Source organism: Nannospalax galili, unplaced genomic scaffold (genome assembly GCF_000622305.1).
Source record: "Nannospalax galili isolate Female #2095 unplaced genomic scaffold, S.galili_v1.0 scaffold945, whole genome shotgun sequence".
In the NCBI taxonomy this organism is placed as follows: Eukaryota; Metazoa; Chordata; class Mammalia; order Rodentia; family Spalacidae; genus Nannospalax; species Nannospalax galili.
In genome coordinates, this window is record NW_008352650.1 from 642,715 (window position 1) to 661,348 (window position 18,634).

The following is an 18,634-nucleotide window of genomic DNA, read 5'->3' on the forward strand; positions in this document are numbered from 1 at the left end:
TCCTAGGGTCCGTGAGAGCATCGTGGAAGTTCCTGGGCTATCTAAAACCACTCCACGCCCATAATCCGCAATGGGGTCACACCCTGAAGGAGCACTGCCTGTGAAAAGCTGCTTTTGAATTCTCCCTGCTGAATTCTCTCTTGTCTTGCTGTGGGCCTAGCTGCTCGCAGGGCAATCCCACACAATACATGGATACTGACATCCTATGGATGATTCCCACATAGCTCCCCATGTAGGGTGTGGGCACCCCACCCAGGGCATAGATGAACCTGTGGATATCAACACCCGTCTTCTGAGGATGAAAATATTTGTGCAGGGTCACCAGAGAGTGTTGTCCACTATGGTGCAGGGTCCTGGTGTGAGCTGGGACCAGTATAGCACTGTAGGAAATGTGGAAGGATAATTCAGAGTGGCTCTTCACACTCAAATCTGGGAGCTGAAATGGGGGGCTTTAACTGTCCCTCTGTATATCTACCAAGACTCCTCTGGTCCAAATCTCCAGGTCTCGGGGGAACACTGGTTCTGTAGCTGGATCAGATCAGTCAGAGACACACTGGCTGAAGGTCACTAGCAGCAATGTGCTGTGCAGGGGGCCCAGTTCCACAGAAGGACCTCCCCTATCCCATAGCCACAAATGTACAACTACAGGCTCAGCTGCCAATGTCCTCCCAGGCCAGCTGCTCCATTCCCTTCTTTCTGGGTAGAATTACGTGCCAACTGGTTCAGAGGAATTGAAAAAGTAATAACGTTCTTTCCTAGATTAAACACAACCTGGAGGATCTGATGATTCTGGTAAGTATGAGGGTTGCTGGTCAACCTGAGAGTAGGCTCTAAAGTTCCACACCCTTTGTCAAGTTGACCAGAAAACAGGGTGCCACACACCCTGCCTTTTACACCCTCAAGCCAGTTAGTGAAGACCCTGTATTATCTATAACTAGTCCCCTGTGGTGACCACTTGGCATCAGTCTCTTGTCCCTTTAGGGTGGACATCACAACACCCATGGCTGGTTGACCCAGCTAAGGCTGCCTGAACTTTGAATCTGTATTACTTTGTCTCTAACCCCAAAGGTCAGTCTGAGAAGGATATGGTACCTCCACCTCCCCAGTTCCAGCATCTGCTTGCTCAGCTGGGGACAGAAGTCCAGCCACACGGCTCCTGGCTTTGCCCTAGGACAGCTACAGTCAGAGAGTCACACTGTTTTGGGTGCTGTTCTCAAAGGGCTGTGGGATCTGAGTGGGGCCACGGAGGGCATGGGAAAGACCACTTGGATGGCCCTCCCAGTTCTACTAGCAGGACCTGCTGACTTCCCTGGCTGGAGGGGAAGAGATGGTTCAAGAACTGCTGGGGATGATGAGATGATGATCAGTACAGGGGCTGTGCTCAGGGGCCCAAAGGCCACACCCCTTCCCACAAAACAGCACATGGATCCAAGTGTGTGCCAGTAGCCGAGTCCCAAGGAACAAAAGCATCAGTGCCCACAAGTCCTCAGGTGTGTCATGCTCTACCTGCTGTCTCTGGTCTTGTGGTGTGGCCACCCCAAAGGTGCCCTCCATAGACCACTGGAGGCTTCTGCTGAGCTGGGCTCTGCCCTGTCTGCTCCATGCCCAACCCCTCTGGTCAGTGGAAAGGACCTCCTACAAACCCCCTTTCTCCCTCATTTCCCTAAAAGGGGAAAAAAGAGACTGTCATGTAGTAATTAAAAACAGCTCTGTGCTGGTGGGCGGGACCCAGTGCTGCCTTCCTGCATCAGCAGCTGAGACCAGCCCCGCCCACAGAAACTCCTAAAGCCCCCCCCCCGCCCCCCAGCCAGCAACTAGGCCTCTAGAGGTATATGAAACCAAGCAGGGCCCGGGCCTTGGGGTAGGGCCGAGCCTAACCAGGATGAGGCCAAGACCTATTCATGGGTCACTCAGGCCTGAGCAGATGGGTGTGGCCGAGAGTGAGGCAGGGAGGGGGAGGGGGTTGCAAGGCTCTGACCCCGGGACAGCACAGCATCCAGCCCTGAGCCACACCACCCATGGGCTGGTCCTTGGGAACAAGCCAGGCCTGCCTAGCAGCAGGCTCTCTGCCCAGCTTGCAGATTCTACCACACACATGTACAGGAGGGTGGCTGTCCGCTGGATGCCCGTCTCCATGGAAACCAGCTCTCCCATCTCCATTTCCTGCCCATTGCTTTGGTTTCCTCTTGGGGAGGGCGACAAAACATCCAGAAGATGCCGCAGAGGAAAAGTTGCACAACTCTTGGCCCAGCCCTCCCCTCCCCCACCCAGGACCCTGGCCTTTCTCTCTGGGCCTGATGGAACCCAGCCCATGCCCTGCCAGTGGGATCTCATGCCAGGGCCCCGAGCTCGGCCCTTCCCATTCATGTGCTGCTGAATCATTTGAAAAAAATGCATCTTGCTCCTGGGAGGGTTTGCCGAGAACAGTGTGGCTTTGTCAACGAAGCTGCTCGGCACTTTCTCCGCCAAGAAGCCAAGAGCCTCGCAGAAGCCAAGATCGGCCTTGCAACCCCGGAGCTGGGTGACCTGGGCAGGAGCAGAGCAGGGCAGGAGGCAGAGGGACACTGGAGGGGTGCCAGCCCCTGCATGCCTCCGAGGAAGGGGCTGAGTGACAGGACAGAGGTAGCAGATGAGGGTTCTGTCCATGCTATCCTGCAGCTGTCAGTCACTTTTCCTCACTGGCTAACTAGTTTCCATGTGGCCTCTGGGCAGAATTCACATCTGGGAGAGGGAACTGGGGGACTTGGGTTCCTGTTCCCTGTCTCCTTACTAGCACAGCCCTCCTTGAGCCATGGAGAGTAAAAGGCCATTCAGGGCCCAGGGGCTGCTCTTAGGCTGTACCTCCCCGGAAAAGACCTACTAGAGACTGGTCTTATTTCCTGCTGGCTGGAGGGAAATGCATATCAGGCAGTCCCTGACCCACTCCAAACTTTGCACCCTCTTTTCCCCATCTTCTGACATGGGGTCCTGGATGCTGCTTTCATGCTGGCTGTACCCCAAAGTCTGCCATGGTCAAAACAGACTGGACCAGCCAGTGTGGGAATGGGGAGTGCTAGCTAAGGAGATCACTATGCCGCATTTCTTACCCTGGCTTCTGTGGGCACCTGTGGACAGCTCACACTGATGTTCCACTTCAAACCTCTTGGGCAGACAGGGCACCCGTCCAACCACCCAGCCAGCACCAGAGGCCCTGTAGCTTGGGGAGGACACATAAGGTAGGGACACAAGGAAGTGGCCCCAGGACCAGGGTTCCGATAAACTGTGTGGCAGAGTAAAGACATTGTCCTGCAAATGTGAGTACAGAAGCACAAGGCTGGTGGAAAGCTCTAGAATACACAGTGCTCCAAGGAGGCAGCAGACAGACGGGGAGAACCCACGAGTGCTTCTGGAGAAAGGTAGACTGCCTCCATGCCTGGGGTCTCCTGCTACTTGAAGAGCTCTGAGGAAGCTGCATAGCCTTCTAGAGGTATTGTCCTCCCCTTCGGTCTATCAGAGGCTGGGGAGGGCCAGGCAGCTTGAAGGACTGGGGCATGAATGTGGTCTGGACCCCTGAGCCCTCATTTTTGCCATGATGGTATACTGGCTCCTGGCATGAGGATGCCGGAGGGATTCAGAGAGGCTCCAGGTTGACCCTGACTCCTTACATTCCCATCCAGCTGTCTCAAACTGACCAAGAGAACAAAGACGGCCTCTTCAGAGACTGCCAGACCTCTAAGGCTGAGATAGAAAGGTAGCTATGTTGTCTCCCTAGAGAACTGCTGGGCAGCCATGTTCTTAGCAGGAGGGGATCCTAGGCAGCTGATTTATTACCCACACCACTGGCCTGGGCCAAGGCTATCCCATCCTTCAGCCTTCTACATGACAGGTGGAATTGGGCAGGGTGTCTCCCCATGTTGCCAGGGGACAGTGTAGGTGTGACTGTCCAGGCAGAGATGAGTCACCCTCCACCATGTCTTACACCCACTTTTAGCTCCAATGTGGCCAAGGAGGGGTAATTCCTTACTCAGAACATGCAGGCCACAAATATCACCTTTGCAAATGGAAACAAAAATAACCTGTTCTGGGAAGATATGTCTGCTAGATGAGCTGTAGCTTCCAGGATAAGCCAGTAGGCTCATTTATGCAACATGAAGACCTGTCCCTGGGCTGCTTTAAGCCCAGGGATGCCACAACATCCCACTCTACCCTCCTAGACAGAGGTGATGTTCTCTGTCCTGTAATCAACTGACAGCTAGGCACCAGGTAGGGACAGGGGATAGGATAGAAAATCAAAAAGCAAACCCAAATCCTTCCAAATGAACAGTGCGACAGTGGAAGGTGGAGGTCCCCTCACAGGCCTCGGTCAGTGGTTCACACCTCACCATGGGCCTTGTCCCCTGGTCAGCAATTATGATAGTGTCTACCTATCACCTGCATCTACCACTGGCTGTGAGTCCCACAGCCCTCATATGCTGTTCACTGCTTTCCTCCTAGGACAGGGTGGGGGATGAGGTTGGGGAGAGAGTCAGGACAGGGTTCGGCATTCTGTCAACGAAAAATATTAAGGAAGCAGATTAACCTCTTTCAGGGAAAAAATGATGCAAACGGGAAGCAAAGGGGCGGTAGATGGAGCCTTTCCGCCCACGTCCCAGCTGTGGGCTTTCACACGCAGTTTCCAAGAGCGTTTTAAACAAAAGCTGGGGCCAAACCTGGGGTTAAACCATGAAAGCACTTTCTGGCACCAGACCTTTTGATCCAAACACATTAACAATATAGTTCTCTTTCTAGAAACAAGCACACGAGAGCAGCTGGGATCCTGGAAGGGAGGTTCCAAGAGCCCCAGGGTGGAGAGTGTGAATAAGTGGGCTCTATACATGTGAGTGAATGTGCAACGTCCAGTCAGCAGGTGTACGTCTCAGGAGGTGGCAGGGTTTAGAAAAGGCAGTTAGTACATGGCAGAGTATCTGGTTTCAGATATCCCTCTAGATCTTGTGTTTAGGTGATGAACTCACAGTTGTTCGTTAGACTGTCAACAAAATATACATAAATATGGTCATTTGTGGACTGATTTTAGCAATGTGTCATAATCAAAGATGACTGATCCGAGCAAAGGTATCTGAGGTCCCATAGAAGGAAGGAGAGAGGGAGGAAATGAAGACTCAAACAGGTCTAGCCTGGGCTCAGCAAACTTCCCTCCAACCACCACCTGTTTCTGTCAATCAAGTTTCCCTGTACTTGGCCACACCTACTTATTAGGTCCTTGGGGTTTTTCTTCTCTCCCTGTAGTGCTGTGGATTGAACCTAGGACCTCATGCCTGCTAGGTGAGGGCTCCATGTTCTGAGCTACCCCTAGTCCTTCTTTTGAGCAGCAAGAAAAGAGCTGATCAGCGGCCAGAGCTAATACACATCTGGCAGTGTCTGTTGACTCCCTACTCCAGCCCCTAAGTCTACAACTGACAGAATATCTACCCAGTGGGGGCTCTCCAGAGCTAGGTTTGGAGTTCTTTAAACTAAGGAGTAGGAAACTGACTGGACACCTAGGTCCTCCCACCAGTGCTGGCCCCAGAGGGAGTCAGTTATTCAACTGAGTTGGGACTGCCTGCCTCCCCACTAAAGGTCTTAAGAATTCATTAAGACTTACTGCTAAACAATGCTAGTTTTGTTCTTTCTTTTAAAAAAGGAGAGAGATTTTAGTGTAATCTCTGACAATGTCTCAGCCAGTGGTTAAACAACAAATGATGTATCTTCTGAAACTGTGCCTATGACCTCGAATGCTCTTGAAAAATCCAGCGTTTCTCTCTCTAAACCATGGGAAGAGCTGATATTTTTTCACCTGGGGTTTCCATCCGTACACCACATACAAAAACTCTCCCCCTACCAAGAGACTCTTCCCTGGTACTTGGGCTGGACTCACTCCCTAGACCCCATGTGGGTTCTGGTTTTGTGGGAAGGAGCTTGCCTGGAGGGCGGGATGGCGTGGTTTTAGAGACTCCTAAGGCTTTCTAATGGGATGGGCGCACAGACTTAAAAGAGACACAGGTAAGGTGCACAGGAGCCACAGGGAATGTATTTATCACCAGTGGGATGTGCCTTTAAAATGTTTTCTGAAACTCTTGCAAGCGTTTCCTGGCCTTTTCCAGAAACTGCTTGTGCAACTTGTTTTGTTCTAGAATTTGCTGCTGGAGGTCATGGATCATTTGGCTCTGCTTCTCCTCATCGAGGAGGCTACTGTCCAGGAGGGAAGTGCCTCCGATTTCTGGGTCTCGGATAGGGGCTGGAAACTGGAACCCAGTGGGGTAAGACTTGAGGACGGCCAAGCGTATCCTTCTGCGTTCCCTCCGTTCTTCCTCCAGCTCCGCCTTGTAATGGATTTCCAAGCTCATGTCTGGGTGTTCCGTCATCTCGAACAAAGTCTTTGGCCTTCTCGGATCCATCTCTGCCCTCTTTTGTCTCAGAGTCATCCAGCTTGCTAGGGAGTCTACCTGTCTCTGTGGATGAGCCGTGGGGGTGTCCTCCACCTGGGTGGCCATCTTGGGTGGCTCGCCACCGGACCCCGGGCCTTCCAGGTGCGAGTTGTCTTGCTCCGTAGATGTTCCTACCTCTGTCACTGGACTCAGGCACTCACTCTTTAATGGGTACTTGGCCATCTGTAATCTGGAGCAATCATTCTGGCTTTGCAACACTTTCATATTAGTCTCCGACCATGTCTGGGAGGCCTCCACCTCTGTTGGGCTCCCAGATTCCTCAGGAGGCGTTTCTGCCTCTGTCTCCTCTCTCTGGGTGTCACTGCTGTCTCCCTGCGTCTGTGACAAACCCTGTTGCTCATCCGGCTTCTGGTAAACCTCGAGTCTCTGTTCAAGGTGCAAACTCAGGTGTTTCTTCAGCTTCCTGTTTGTATTAAACAACTCCTCAAGGGCGGACTCCATCTCTTTATGCCACTGATTCTTATCACTGCACTTGACTGGAGACCCCTGGGGCGTGGCCCCCTGTTTGGAGGTGGCGTTGAGGGGCTGCTGCTGTTCGACGTCAGTGGGTTTGTCCTGTAGACTCTGGTCCCTGGAGCTGGGATTCCCGTTTTGAACAAAGCGCGAAGTCCCCTTTCCTGGCTGCCTCCTCCCCTCCCGGGATATTTCCCCCGCACCACCCAAGAGCGGGCTCAGCTTTGCCAGGCCTCCCCCTCTGCCCACCCGACCCGCGGGCTGCTGGCCACCGCTGCGCTTACTTGAAGGCGGCCGCTTCCCTCTGCCCTTGTCGTTGGGGTTCAGCTCCGGGGTCTCGGTAGAACCTGTCGCTTTCTTCCGGGACTTGGGGTGCTGCCTAGGGCACTGGTCCCAGGAGCCCCTCAGGGTTGTTCTGCGCCTTTCCTTGGCCCTCGGGAGTCCTGCTGCTCCTCGTGGGCCGGGCTCCTCCGAGTCACTTCCCACCGTCCGCCCCGCCGCCTCCTCCGACAGACGGGCTACTTGCAGCCGCTCCAGCTCCCGGACTTGCTGGAGCCGGGTCTCCTGCCACTCGGCCTGCAAGGCCTCCGCCAGGCGCTGCAGCTGCTGGACCTTCCACTGCTGTCGAGCGACGTCGACCTTGTCTCGGACCTTGTCTCCGACTTGCGGCGATGCAGGTTTCGGCCTCAAAACCGAGGCATCCTCATCGGCAGCCCGCTCCGTGTGTCTCTGCATTTCTGTAAACTCTGCCCACACAGCTTGCAGCCAGGAGAGGAGGTTGCGGGGCCTGGGGCACCTACGGAGAGAGTTTCACAGCAGACCTATAAAGCCAGGAGGGCAGGCGACACTCCCCCAGGTAGCTGGAGGAAAGTGCACGAGGCCCTGTTGACAACACACTCAGGAACGTACCCATCAGGTGTCGCCCTGGCCTCTGCCCACCAGGGCCCGTTCCCTGACTCCTGGTTCCTGTTCTGAGCACCTTAGACGAGAGCATGTGGGCCAACCGTTCACGGGTGCTTCCCAGACGCCAAATGGCAATGTGGCTGCTGACCTGTGGCTGGGGTCAGGCCGGAGACATTGCTAAGCATCCTCTAGTGCACAGGAGGTCCCCACAACAAAGAATGACCTGTTCCAGAAGGGGATGAGACTGACAACCCTTCCCACCCCCCCACCCCAGGAGGCATGGTTAGGACTCAGGTGAGGTGGGGGGTGGCAAAAGGCAGCACCCGAGAGAACCAATCTGGGGAAGGGATAGGAGGAAGCCCAGCCTGTAGAGAAAGCTGCTTATAGAGGAAAAGAGGAAGGAGCAGCAGGGGTGGAGGCCTGCAGACAGGGTGTGGCGTGTGCAGGAGACTGTGTGTATAGATGTGTTCATGCATCTCTGTGTATATACCTGTATGCAAATCTGTGTGAGCAGGGATATGCATACAGGTATGTGTGGGTGTACACACATTTGGTACTCGGATCCAATACAAACCACACGGACAGGTACAAATATGTACACATCTGTACGCATGTCTGAGTGCAGAGGTGTGCATGCAGGTATGTGTGGGTGCACGCATGCTTGGTACTCGGATCCAATACAAACCAAACATCTGAGGAGACACGGATGTTACATCTCATCACGATGGCCAGCCCCCTGCCCCCCATGAGATTATATAGAACTTTTTGTGGGTCCCAGTGACATCAGAAAGAGGCAGGCTTTGTCAGGGACTCCTAGGGGAGTGTGTTTCCCTCAAAAGGGAGAGCATCATGCCTGTTGCCACTGGGGCCGATGCCAGCGGCAGCAGGATTTCTGTGTTGCATCAGCTGCCCCCTGGACACCACAGTCCATGTGGAGAGCCCTCGACCGCCCTTTCTTGGATCCCTGTGGAAGCAGGCTAACCAGCCAAAAGGAGTCACAGCAATCAGAAAACAGCTCTGCATGTGCTACAAGCTCATTGGCGTGCAGGCTCCCTCTCTCAGAGCACTGGACAGCTAATGACCTCAGGTCTTGTTTTTTGAGACAGGGTCTCACTGTATAGCCTAAAACTTGCAAACTGTCTTGGCCTCTGAAAAGCTGGGATTACAGGCATGCACCACCACACTCAGCATAGAACATTTTTAAACCAGTAATCCGGGAGGTAAGGAGCGGTTACCTGTGGTTCACAGATGAGGAAGCTGAGGTGGGGAGCAGTGCATAGCTGGCAAGAGAGAAACAGGCCCCTCTGCTTCCGTAGACCACAGAACCATCCACCAGCCATGAATGGTCACACGATCACTGACATAGGCATGTACATCCTTGTGAGGGATCTTTGCACTTCTTGGTAAGTCAGACCAGGCAGTACCATACACTTAGAACAGAGGCTAATATAACCCACCAGTCTGCCAACCACTGTGATAGGCAAAAGGAAAGAATTAGAACTAGAGAGACTGGGCATTCAACTCAGGCATTGGGATTTTCTCTAAAGGTAACACAAATCCATGGTGGGAAAGAACTGCCTTTTGGTTTTTATCCTTGATTTTTTTTTTCAACAAAGCATTCTATGACAGTTCATGATCTACATGAAAAAAAAATCTACATTAAAAAAAAAAGGAATCTGAACCCTTTCCTCACATCACATACAAAAATTAAGTTACATTAGATCATAGGTCTTGGTGTCAGATCTAAAACTATAAATGTTGGGGCTGGAGAGAGAGTTCAGTGGTTAAGAGGACCTGGGTTCAATTCCCAGCACCCACATGGCGACTAACAACCATCAGTAACTCCAGTCCCAGGGGATCCAATGCCCTCCTCTGACCCCCCCCCGGGCACTGCATGACACAAGTGTACTTACACACATGCAGGTAACACCATACACATAAAATAAAATATTTACAGTAAAACTATAAATGTTTAGAAGGAAGCAAGTGGATATTCATGACCCCGATGGAGGCAAAGATTTCTTATATACAATACAAAAAGTCCAAGCAAAGAAAGAAATGGTCCAACCAATGCCATCAAAATGAAGATCTATACGCTTCAAAAGTCACCATGCTGTGAAAGTACCTGGTGCAGATGGTAAGTGTTTGAAGATCATATAACCAGTAAAAGGCACCAGTCCATAATATTTGAACAACTTCATGAGAAGATGAATTGCAAAAACTGGCTACAGGATACAAACAAGGGGCCAGCAAGATGGCTCAATGGGTGGGAGAGCATGCCACAAAAGCCTGGCCACTTGAGTTCAATGCCCAGGATCCCATGGTGTGCAGCGAGAACTAACAAAAATCATCCTCCGATCTCCACATGTGCTGTGGCACGTATGTGTGCCCACTGTGGCACATATGTGTGCCCACATACATATACACGATTAATGCAGTAAAAACTATTTGTTTTTTGTCTTTTTGAGGCAAGGTCTCCCTGTAGCCCCAGCTGTCCTGGAACTCACTATGTAGACCAGGCTGGCCTTGAACTCACAGAGATCCACCTGCCTCTGCCTCCCAATTGTTGGGACCACAGGCGTGCGCCACCATGCCTGGCTAATAAAAACTTCTTTTAAAGATACAAATAGGAGATGTGGCTCAGCAGTTAAGAGCTCTTGCTGAGTTCAGTTCCCAGCACCCACATCAGGTGGCTCACAACTGCCTGTAACTCCAGCTCCAGGGAATCTGACACCCCCTTCTGGCCTCCACAGGCACTGCACTCACATGCAAATATCCACACACAGACACATACATATAAACTTAAAAATAAATCTGCTGGGCGTGGTGGCGCATACCTTTAATCCCAGCACTCGGGAGGCAGAGGCAGGTGGATCTCTGAGAGTTCAAGGCCAGCCTGATCTATATATCGAGTTCAAGGTCAGCTGGGGCTACAGGAAGACCCTGTCTCTAAAAGACCAAAAAAAAAAAAATTTTTTTAAAGAAAAAGATACCAATATAGACAATTCACCAAAGACAGATTATGAAAATATGGGCAATAGCCATATTCACCAGAGAAAGGCAGCCCAAAGCTGCACTGTTACTGCTTCCCACCCACCAGGATGGCTACACTTAGAAGGAGGTGGAGAAACTAGGGCCCTTCACCCTGCTGGTGGGCGCTTGGTCAACAATCTGGCAGTTTCTTTAGCAGTAAATGTTAGACTTACAACATGACCCAGATATTCCACTCCGAGGTCTGTGGCCAGGAAAGATGGAAGCTCAGAGAGGCTGAGTAACTGTCTCAACTCCCAGAGGAGCTGGATTTGAACACACATCTTTCAACTTGAGCTTCCTCCTCCCACTGGGAGTAGCCACAGGGGTGTCCCAAAAGGTAGGGTGGGTCCGCACTGTTGTGAACACTTCTGAGGATGGGACCAGTCCTACCTATGGTGGAGTCTGTTTCTGAGCTTAGAACCACTGGCTCCCACTCTTTGTGAACAGGTAACAACCACTGAGGCCTGCCATGTCTCTGCTGCCTCCAAAGTGCCCCCATCTCAGTTAGGTAGAGCTCTTTGGGATAAAGCTTGTGAAATTATAACTAGCACCATATTTTACTAATCTGTGTCCCCATGACAACTACCAGCCACATCTTCAGTGCTCTCTCCTATGCCGTGACCCTGCTACTATCTTGTAACCAGAGGAAGGGCTTCCATTTGGACTCACAGAGCCCGAGATGGCTGGGGAAAAGCACCTATTCACCTGTTCAGAGCCTGTGAGGAAAGTCCTTTCTCTGGAGTCTGACCTGCCCCCGAAGACCCCTAGGGTCTCCTTAGTCCCATGAGGCAAAACTGCCCAGTGCTCTAGGCAGGACACCAGTCAAGGATGACAGGCAGGCACACTTTGACTGAGGCCTTGGGCATGGCAGACAATTCTGGACAGGGCAGAGTCCTGATGAGCCTTTGTCTCTCTGGACGGTGCTCTGAGTCCCTCCACATTGTCCCTAGAGCAGATGGCTGCCTCCTGCCAGTGTCTTCAACCACTTGTGAAAACCACAGCCCATTTCCTGACAGAAGCCATCCTCAGGGTAGCGGACAAGAAGGCAGGGTTGACACCTGTCTAGCCTAGACAGGTGCTCTAGAGAGCGACTGAGCCTCCTGTCAAGTACAAGCACTGTGGGTACTGGGTCCCATAGTGCGTTTTTCTATCTAGATTTTCCCAACTCTATGAGCCCAGCAGCAGCAGCCACAGCCAAACAGCTGCTCAGACTGATGCAGACCCCGTCCCACCCCAAGAGCAAGGCAGCGCCAGGCTGCGTGGGAGGAGATTTCATGCCTCTGAACAGTGGGGCAGAGCGTGCCCACCGCCAGCCCTAATGAAATCAAGGACCACATGTGACAAGGTCATCCAACTCCACACAGTGCACAGCAAGGTCTCAGATCCCAGTAGGCAGGCCCCAATCTGGGTTCCCAACCTACAGCAGAAGGAGTCAGAGCTGGAAGCCATTTTCAAGGCTCCAGTGTGTCAGCCTGCGCACTGGTCCCCATCACAGAAAGTCGGTGAGGAGAGAGATCAATGGGGTGAGAGGGGCCTCGGGTGGCGGCCCAGGCTCTAGCCTGGGCTATATTTGTCTTCTGGTGGCTGCTAAGGCCTAGGACTAGTCTGTGTGCTTTCTGGGGGTGCAATGCCTAAAGCTCGTTATGTTCTGCCTTCCCCCTTTCTGCACCTAGCTCTGCCCTCCTCTCTGAGCAGTAGCTGAGCTCCTAGGTGTTCCTAACGGCTGTTCTGCCCCCCCCACCGCACCCTCCCTACACCATAGCACAAGCCTTCTCTCACAGAGATAGCCTGCACTGGTCCCTTGTTCGCACTGTCAAGTCTGCAAGCAACATCCACAGACACCCACAGCACACACACCTGAGCCACTAGCAAATTCCTGAGCTCTACCCCACAGGGATCCTACTCCAGCCTGCAGAACAGTGGCAGGGTCATCTCTACGGCCAGCTCCCTGGGAGCCTCAACAACCAGGAACACCAGGCTTCAGGCTGGAAAGCCTTAGAGGACCCCCCCACTGGCTCCCCTGCCCATTCCATCCAGGAACACAGCATGTCAGGCTCCCTGGCCTGTGTCCAGGCTCCGCTCCAGTGTCCGCCCCTGCCCAGCACCTTAACTGTGCCACATGGATTCTTTTTCATGAGATGGAAAGGCCTCCCCCATCCTCCATCCATATCTGCACGCTGTCCAGTTCCCCTCCCCCGGACACCCCACAACAACAGCTCTTCCCTTCTCTCCAACAGCTCGGTACACTCATGGCTGGGGATGCCAGGTAGCACTTCTTTGAAACATATAAAGATAGTTGTAGGTTAGCCAGCATTGGCCAGAGGGGACATTTCCAAAAATCCAACCTTCTAACCTCATATGTAGTCAGACATTGCTTTGTCTTATGAGGTGAGTAGATCACACCATTTGAACGTTCAAAAGCAATGCTCTGGGCTTTCTCTGGGATAACACAGGAACCCACAAGGGCTCTTAAGATGCACAGAACAGGGTTCCCTTAAACTGAGTGACCCCATGATGTAATATGGGCTTAGCAGGTTGACTTGCCATAGTTGTCCACATCCTCCCTGCTGGCTCCAACTTTCCACCTACCTCTCTGATGGTAGCCTGTCCTAAACCACCGCAGTCTGGCACCACAGGGACTGAGCTTCCCAGCAACGGACATAGAGCAACCAGGGGCAGAGGGGCCAGTGGGCCTGGCTAGGGCCAGGAACCCAAGCTTTTGAATCTAAGCTCACTTATTCTAAAACACAACAGCCACTGGATACCGATGACTCACAGGGGAGACGGAAAATGAGCAGCAAGATTCCAGCTCACAAGACTTTTGTGTGGTTTGGTTGAGACAGGGTCTTGCTATGTAGGTTGGCCTACAACTTGTGGTCCTCCTCCCTCAGCCTCCCCAGTTGGGGGGATTATAGTTCTGTGCCACCAGGCCCAGCTCACATGAGTTTTCAATTGCTTATATCACTGCTCAAATCTGATAGGGCAGAAATGTAACAGGAACACATCTAAATATCACCAAATTCAACAATTAGAGCACCACAACGTGGATGCACAAAGAACCACCTGTAGCTGTGAGCCACGTGGGGGCTAAGTGGCCACCAACAGCACCAGTGTGATCACTACCTGCGTTTGGAGAAGGGCCCAGTCCTGTCCTGGACAGCCTGGGCAGTCCTAGCCTGTCTCCCAGGCAGGATGCCTCAGCATAGGATAAGTTGGTCTGTGTCACTAAGAATGGCATCTGGCTCACAGGGAGGCTCAGCCAACATCTTGAGCACTACAGAGAGATGAAACCAATAGTCATCAGTCCCTGGTTCGGGAGGCTGACGGTCCAACTTTGACAGAGTGAGAAGTGTCTATGCTCTGGGCGTGGATCATGTGACAGGGTCATCAGATATTCATTTCAAAAGCGCAATCAGGGACTGGGGCGATGAACTAGTAGGTAAAGTATCTGTCATGCAAAATGAGGGCCTGAGTTCTGATTCCCAGCTCCTGTGGAAAACAGCTGGGTGTGGTGGTGCGTGTCCATAATCCCAGTGCAGGGGAGGAGGAGAGGGGTGGGTCCTTAGAGTTCCCTGCTTAGCCAACGCAATGAGCTCCAGGTTCAGTGAGAGAGCGCCTGTCTCAACAAATAAGGTAGAGAGTTGATTAAGGAAGACACCTGACATGGACCTCTGGCCTCCACATGTATATGTATATGTATATGTATATGTATATGTATATGTATATGTATATGTGTGTGTGTGTGTGTGTATGTGTGTGTGTATGTGCACACACCCCAAAAGCACAATGGAAATGCTTAGGAACAAACTAAGTAATGAACAAGAGCTAATTAAGAACTCCTCCTTGGTAGGAGTGTCAGAACAACACGGAGAATCTGATGGTAGAGAGGCTCTCTTCCCCAAGGGTTCTGGAAAAGGAGGAAAGAACCAGGAAGGAAAAAGGGACTGCAGGCTCAGAGCTCCGAAGGATGGACAGAAACCATCCCAAGGAACTGGGACTATGTAGGGCTGGGTAAGGTCAAGACCTCCGCAGGGCTCAGGGAGTTCAAAGGGGGTACAGGCTGCATGCTGTGTGCCTGGGACTAGGTGCTGAACCCTGCTGTCTCCATCCCTCATCTGTAGAATGGGGTGATGACAGCTGCTCCCATCACCACCAAGACCACCCAGATGCTTGGCCAGCCACATGGGAAGCAGGTGGTACTTACTGTGTGTGTCTCCAGATGACTGAACCAGACACCGAGGACACATTACAGGGAAGCAAAGGCTGTCTGGGTGAAAGGAAGCACTTTGTACAGGACTGTCTTGATATCACTGGGTAGGTAGTGAGACACCCATCACTGGAGGCATCCAAGCCCAGCCCACATAAAACAAACATCAGAAATGTTTTTAACCCCATTTTCTCTGAGTTCTAGCCTCTAAAGCTTATGTTCTATGTTACCCAGTGTGCTACCCAGTGCCTAGTTCCTGAGCCTTCCTCACTTGGTTCCTAAAATCACTGGTCTGGGTTTTGAATTGGCAGTATTAGAATCTCCCGGGGTGTGGGGGGTGTTATAGTAGAATACAAGTCCTGGCCAAGCCCCACAGCAGGTTTTCACCAGAATCCTGGGGATGGGGTTGTGAATCTATATTTAACCATCTCCCCATTACTTTACCAGGACCAGGTAGGTGCTACTAGGTCAAGACAGCTGGGCAGCAGGCTGAGGGTGGAGGGAAAGAGGGATAGGCTCAGGCTTCTAAAAACAGACTTTGTGGCAACCTGACCTCCAACCTCAGGGTCCAGGCACCAGTCAGCTGATAGGAGTACTTACAGCAGATCCAACTGGTATCTTACTAAATATATAGACAGCATTCACTACCTGCTTTCCAAATCCCCAGCCAGGTCAGGGGCACCCACACCAGCAGCTGCTGTGGCTGAATCATGACACCTCCCACTCCTTGAAACAGCCACATTCTCCTCCAACACCAGCCCCTGCTTCCTCCAACTATCCTTCCAGACTAAACTGTCTGTGGAGAGCCCTGTGAGGCAGGAATTTTTGAATCAGCATTAAGATCCCAGACAAATGTCCTCCCCAACAGTGAAGCACAGAAAGAACCCAGCCCTCTCGGGGGACAAGCGGCAGACACTGGACTCTTGCCCTAAGGTGGTCCACATGGTGGTCTCGGGGGTCACTGACCCAGGTTAGCTGGAATCACCAATCCCCCACCTCTGCCAGCAGCCCAGTGCTTGTCCTGGCTGGTTAACTATGGCAAGCTGTTGCCATGGGAACAGCAGAGCTGTTGTGCTGTGACATCACTGCCTGGGCAAGGTCAGGGACGGCGACAGGCCAGCCAGAGGACCCGAGGATGAACTTCCAGGTGAGAAGGCTAATCACAGAGATTTGGCTCAAAGGCAGGGTGGTGAGCTTTTTAAGGCACCTGTTTAAAGAAGCATTGATAAACAGAGGCTACGCAATATAAAAACCCTCATGATTACAGCCACGGTATAGACGACATCTTGCTTCCCCCCAGCCTGGCAGCATCATGGCCCTCCCCCGCCTCCACTCGTGATGCTCCCCATGGCTGCTGTCAGGACACTGAGGAGACACACTTCAAGGTCAGGTTCTAGGATGCTGCTTCCCACCCCTCCTCCTGTGGGGGCAGCGGCTGGCCTGACTCTGAGGCAGAGGGAAAGGAGCTGTTTTCAAATAGTCCTAGGAATCTGACAGGCAAGAGAAGAGAGAAACCCAATCCCAATCCCTCTGTACCTCGTAACCCATCCAGAAAGATGAAGCCATATACGCCTTGCTTTGCTTCCAGGGCTGAGGTAGCCCTCCATAAATAGGAAAACTGAGTGGCTTCAGACCCAAAGACCCATGTTTTCAAGAGAAAAACAGCATGGACAGACTGAGGCGTGGGAGTCTTAGGAATGACACAAGCTCCAGAAAGCTGAGCCTGGAGCAAAGGTTTTGTCTGGGCTGGAGAGCCTTCAGGAGAAGCCACTGGTCCCTGATGCAAGACAGCATGAGGTTATCCCTACGAGAAAGTTCTTCACTAAAGCCTCCCCCCCATTTTTCTGGTCCCTCCTCTTAGACCTTGGTGATAGTTCATTTTATGTGTCAACTTGTCTGGGCTCAAGGGATGCCCAGGTAGCTGGTTAACATAATTCTGGGCAAGATTAGCATGTGAATCAGACTGCCTAGGATAGACTAAGCTGCTGGGGACCCAGAAGAAGGAGCATCTTTCTTTGCTTGAGCTTGGACACCTATCTGCTGCTGCCCACCCCTACCCCCCACCCCCTTGCTGCCCTACCATCGGGATTCCTGGCCCGTGAGGCCCTTTGTGCTCTAGGACTGACTCCACCTGCCTCCATCCTCCAGCCTTTGAACCTAGACTAAAAGACACCACCACTTCGTGGTTTACAGATAGCAGCTCGGGAATTCTCGGCCTCCAGGACCACGGGAGCAGATTCCCGTAATAAACCCTGCCTTCGATCTTTGTTGGCTGTTTCTCTAAAGAAAGCTCACAGACCCAGCCCTGATATGGGGTTGTGTGTCTTCTCCTTCCCCTGGTGTGTCACAAACCCTTCAGCAAGGGCAAAGATCCTGTTTGGAAGGTTCTAGAATATGGTGGCACGTTGACGGATGGTCCTTTCAACTGGTCCATAACTGTCCACTGCTTCCAATTTCCACAGCTGCTCTCCCTCTCTAGGTCTGTTCTAGAATGAGGGCATTCCTGCCCTGCCCAACCCTGACTCGCCTGACCGTCCTGACACCACCTTGGTCATTCCTAGAGCTCCTAACGCTGCATCAATTCACACTGCATGCTGGGAAGATGGCTCAGTTTCTAAAGTGCTTCCTGTGCAAGCATGAGGGACCTGAGTTTAAAAATCTTGGAGGGGTGGCATGCACTTGTAATTTCAGTGTGGAGGTGGTAGAGACAGGTGGATCCCTGGGGGTCACTGGTCAGCCAGCCAGTCTAGCCTAATAGTGAGTCTCAACTCCCAGCAAGAGACCTATCTCAGGTGGATGGCTCTGAAGAATGATAATCCAAATTAATCTCTGGCCTCCACATGCAGGAACACATACATGCAGGATCACATACATGCACTTGCATACATGCACACATGCACGCACGCACAGATACGCAGACACAGACAGATTCACACACACAGCTGGGCACTGGTAGCATGCTCTTGTAATCCCAGTGCTAGAGAGGGAAAGACAGGAATCTCCCTGGGACTCAATGGCCCTATTTAGTGAGCTCCATGCCAGTGAGACCCCGTCTCAAAAAAAACAGGCAGATGGTGCCTAAGGAACAACTCTCTAGGCTAACCTCTGGCCTCCACACATGTACACACTGGGACAAACATGCACACACATATACACAAAATTATTACCAAGGATAGTATGGTGGCATATTCCTGTGATCCCAGTACCCCAGACATGGAGGCAGGAGGATCAGGAGTTTAAAATTATACATAGTTCAAGGCCAACTTGGGCTACAGGAGACCCTGTCTCAAACATCAACAAAACCAAACCCCTCAAACATCCATTCTACTAAACAGCATAGGTCACACAGGCCATGACCAACCAGGCCTGGAGGGTGTGGGATGATGGCTGCCTGTGATTAGAGCCACACTGTAAAACTAACTTTAAAAAACTACATGTATAATTCAAGACCATTATAGGAAAATGAGAAAATATGTACTTGCAAATTGGAGCCTGATTCCCTCCTGTTTCCGCCCTTTTCCATTTCAATTTAAGACATCCACACTAGCTAGGGGAGGGGTGCTTGGCGGTACAG

General features: G+C 52.0%; 2 protein-coding genes across 2 annotated transcripts in view; both read right to left on the bottom strand.

Moving 5' to 3' along the window:
- The window catches only part of Timp2 (TIMP metallopeptidase inhibitor 2), a 51,104-nt gene that overhangs the window by 21,734 nt on the left and 10,736 nt on the right, over positions 1 to 18,634 (bottom strand). The gene's annotated exons all lie outside the window — the stretch shown is intronic.
- On the bottom strand, positions 5,951 to 7,962 carry Cep295nl (CEP295 N-terminal like). The gene has a single exon (XM_008849655.3). The coding sequence runs from the start codon at positions 7,650 to 7,652 to the stop codon at positions 6,072 to 6,074; it is 1,581 nt and encodes a 526-aa protein (XP_008847877.1). The 5' UTR covers positions 7,653 to 7,962; the 3' UTR covers positions 5,951 to 6,071.

What these genes read in the sequence shown, in the direction of transcription:
- Cep295nl (XM_008849655.3), bottom strand. Translation starts at nt 7,652, where the DNA reads ATGCAGAGACACACGGAGCGGGCTGCCGATGAGGATGCCTCGGTTTTG.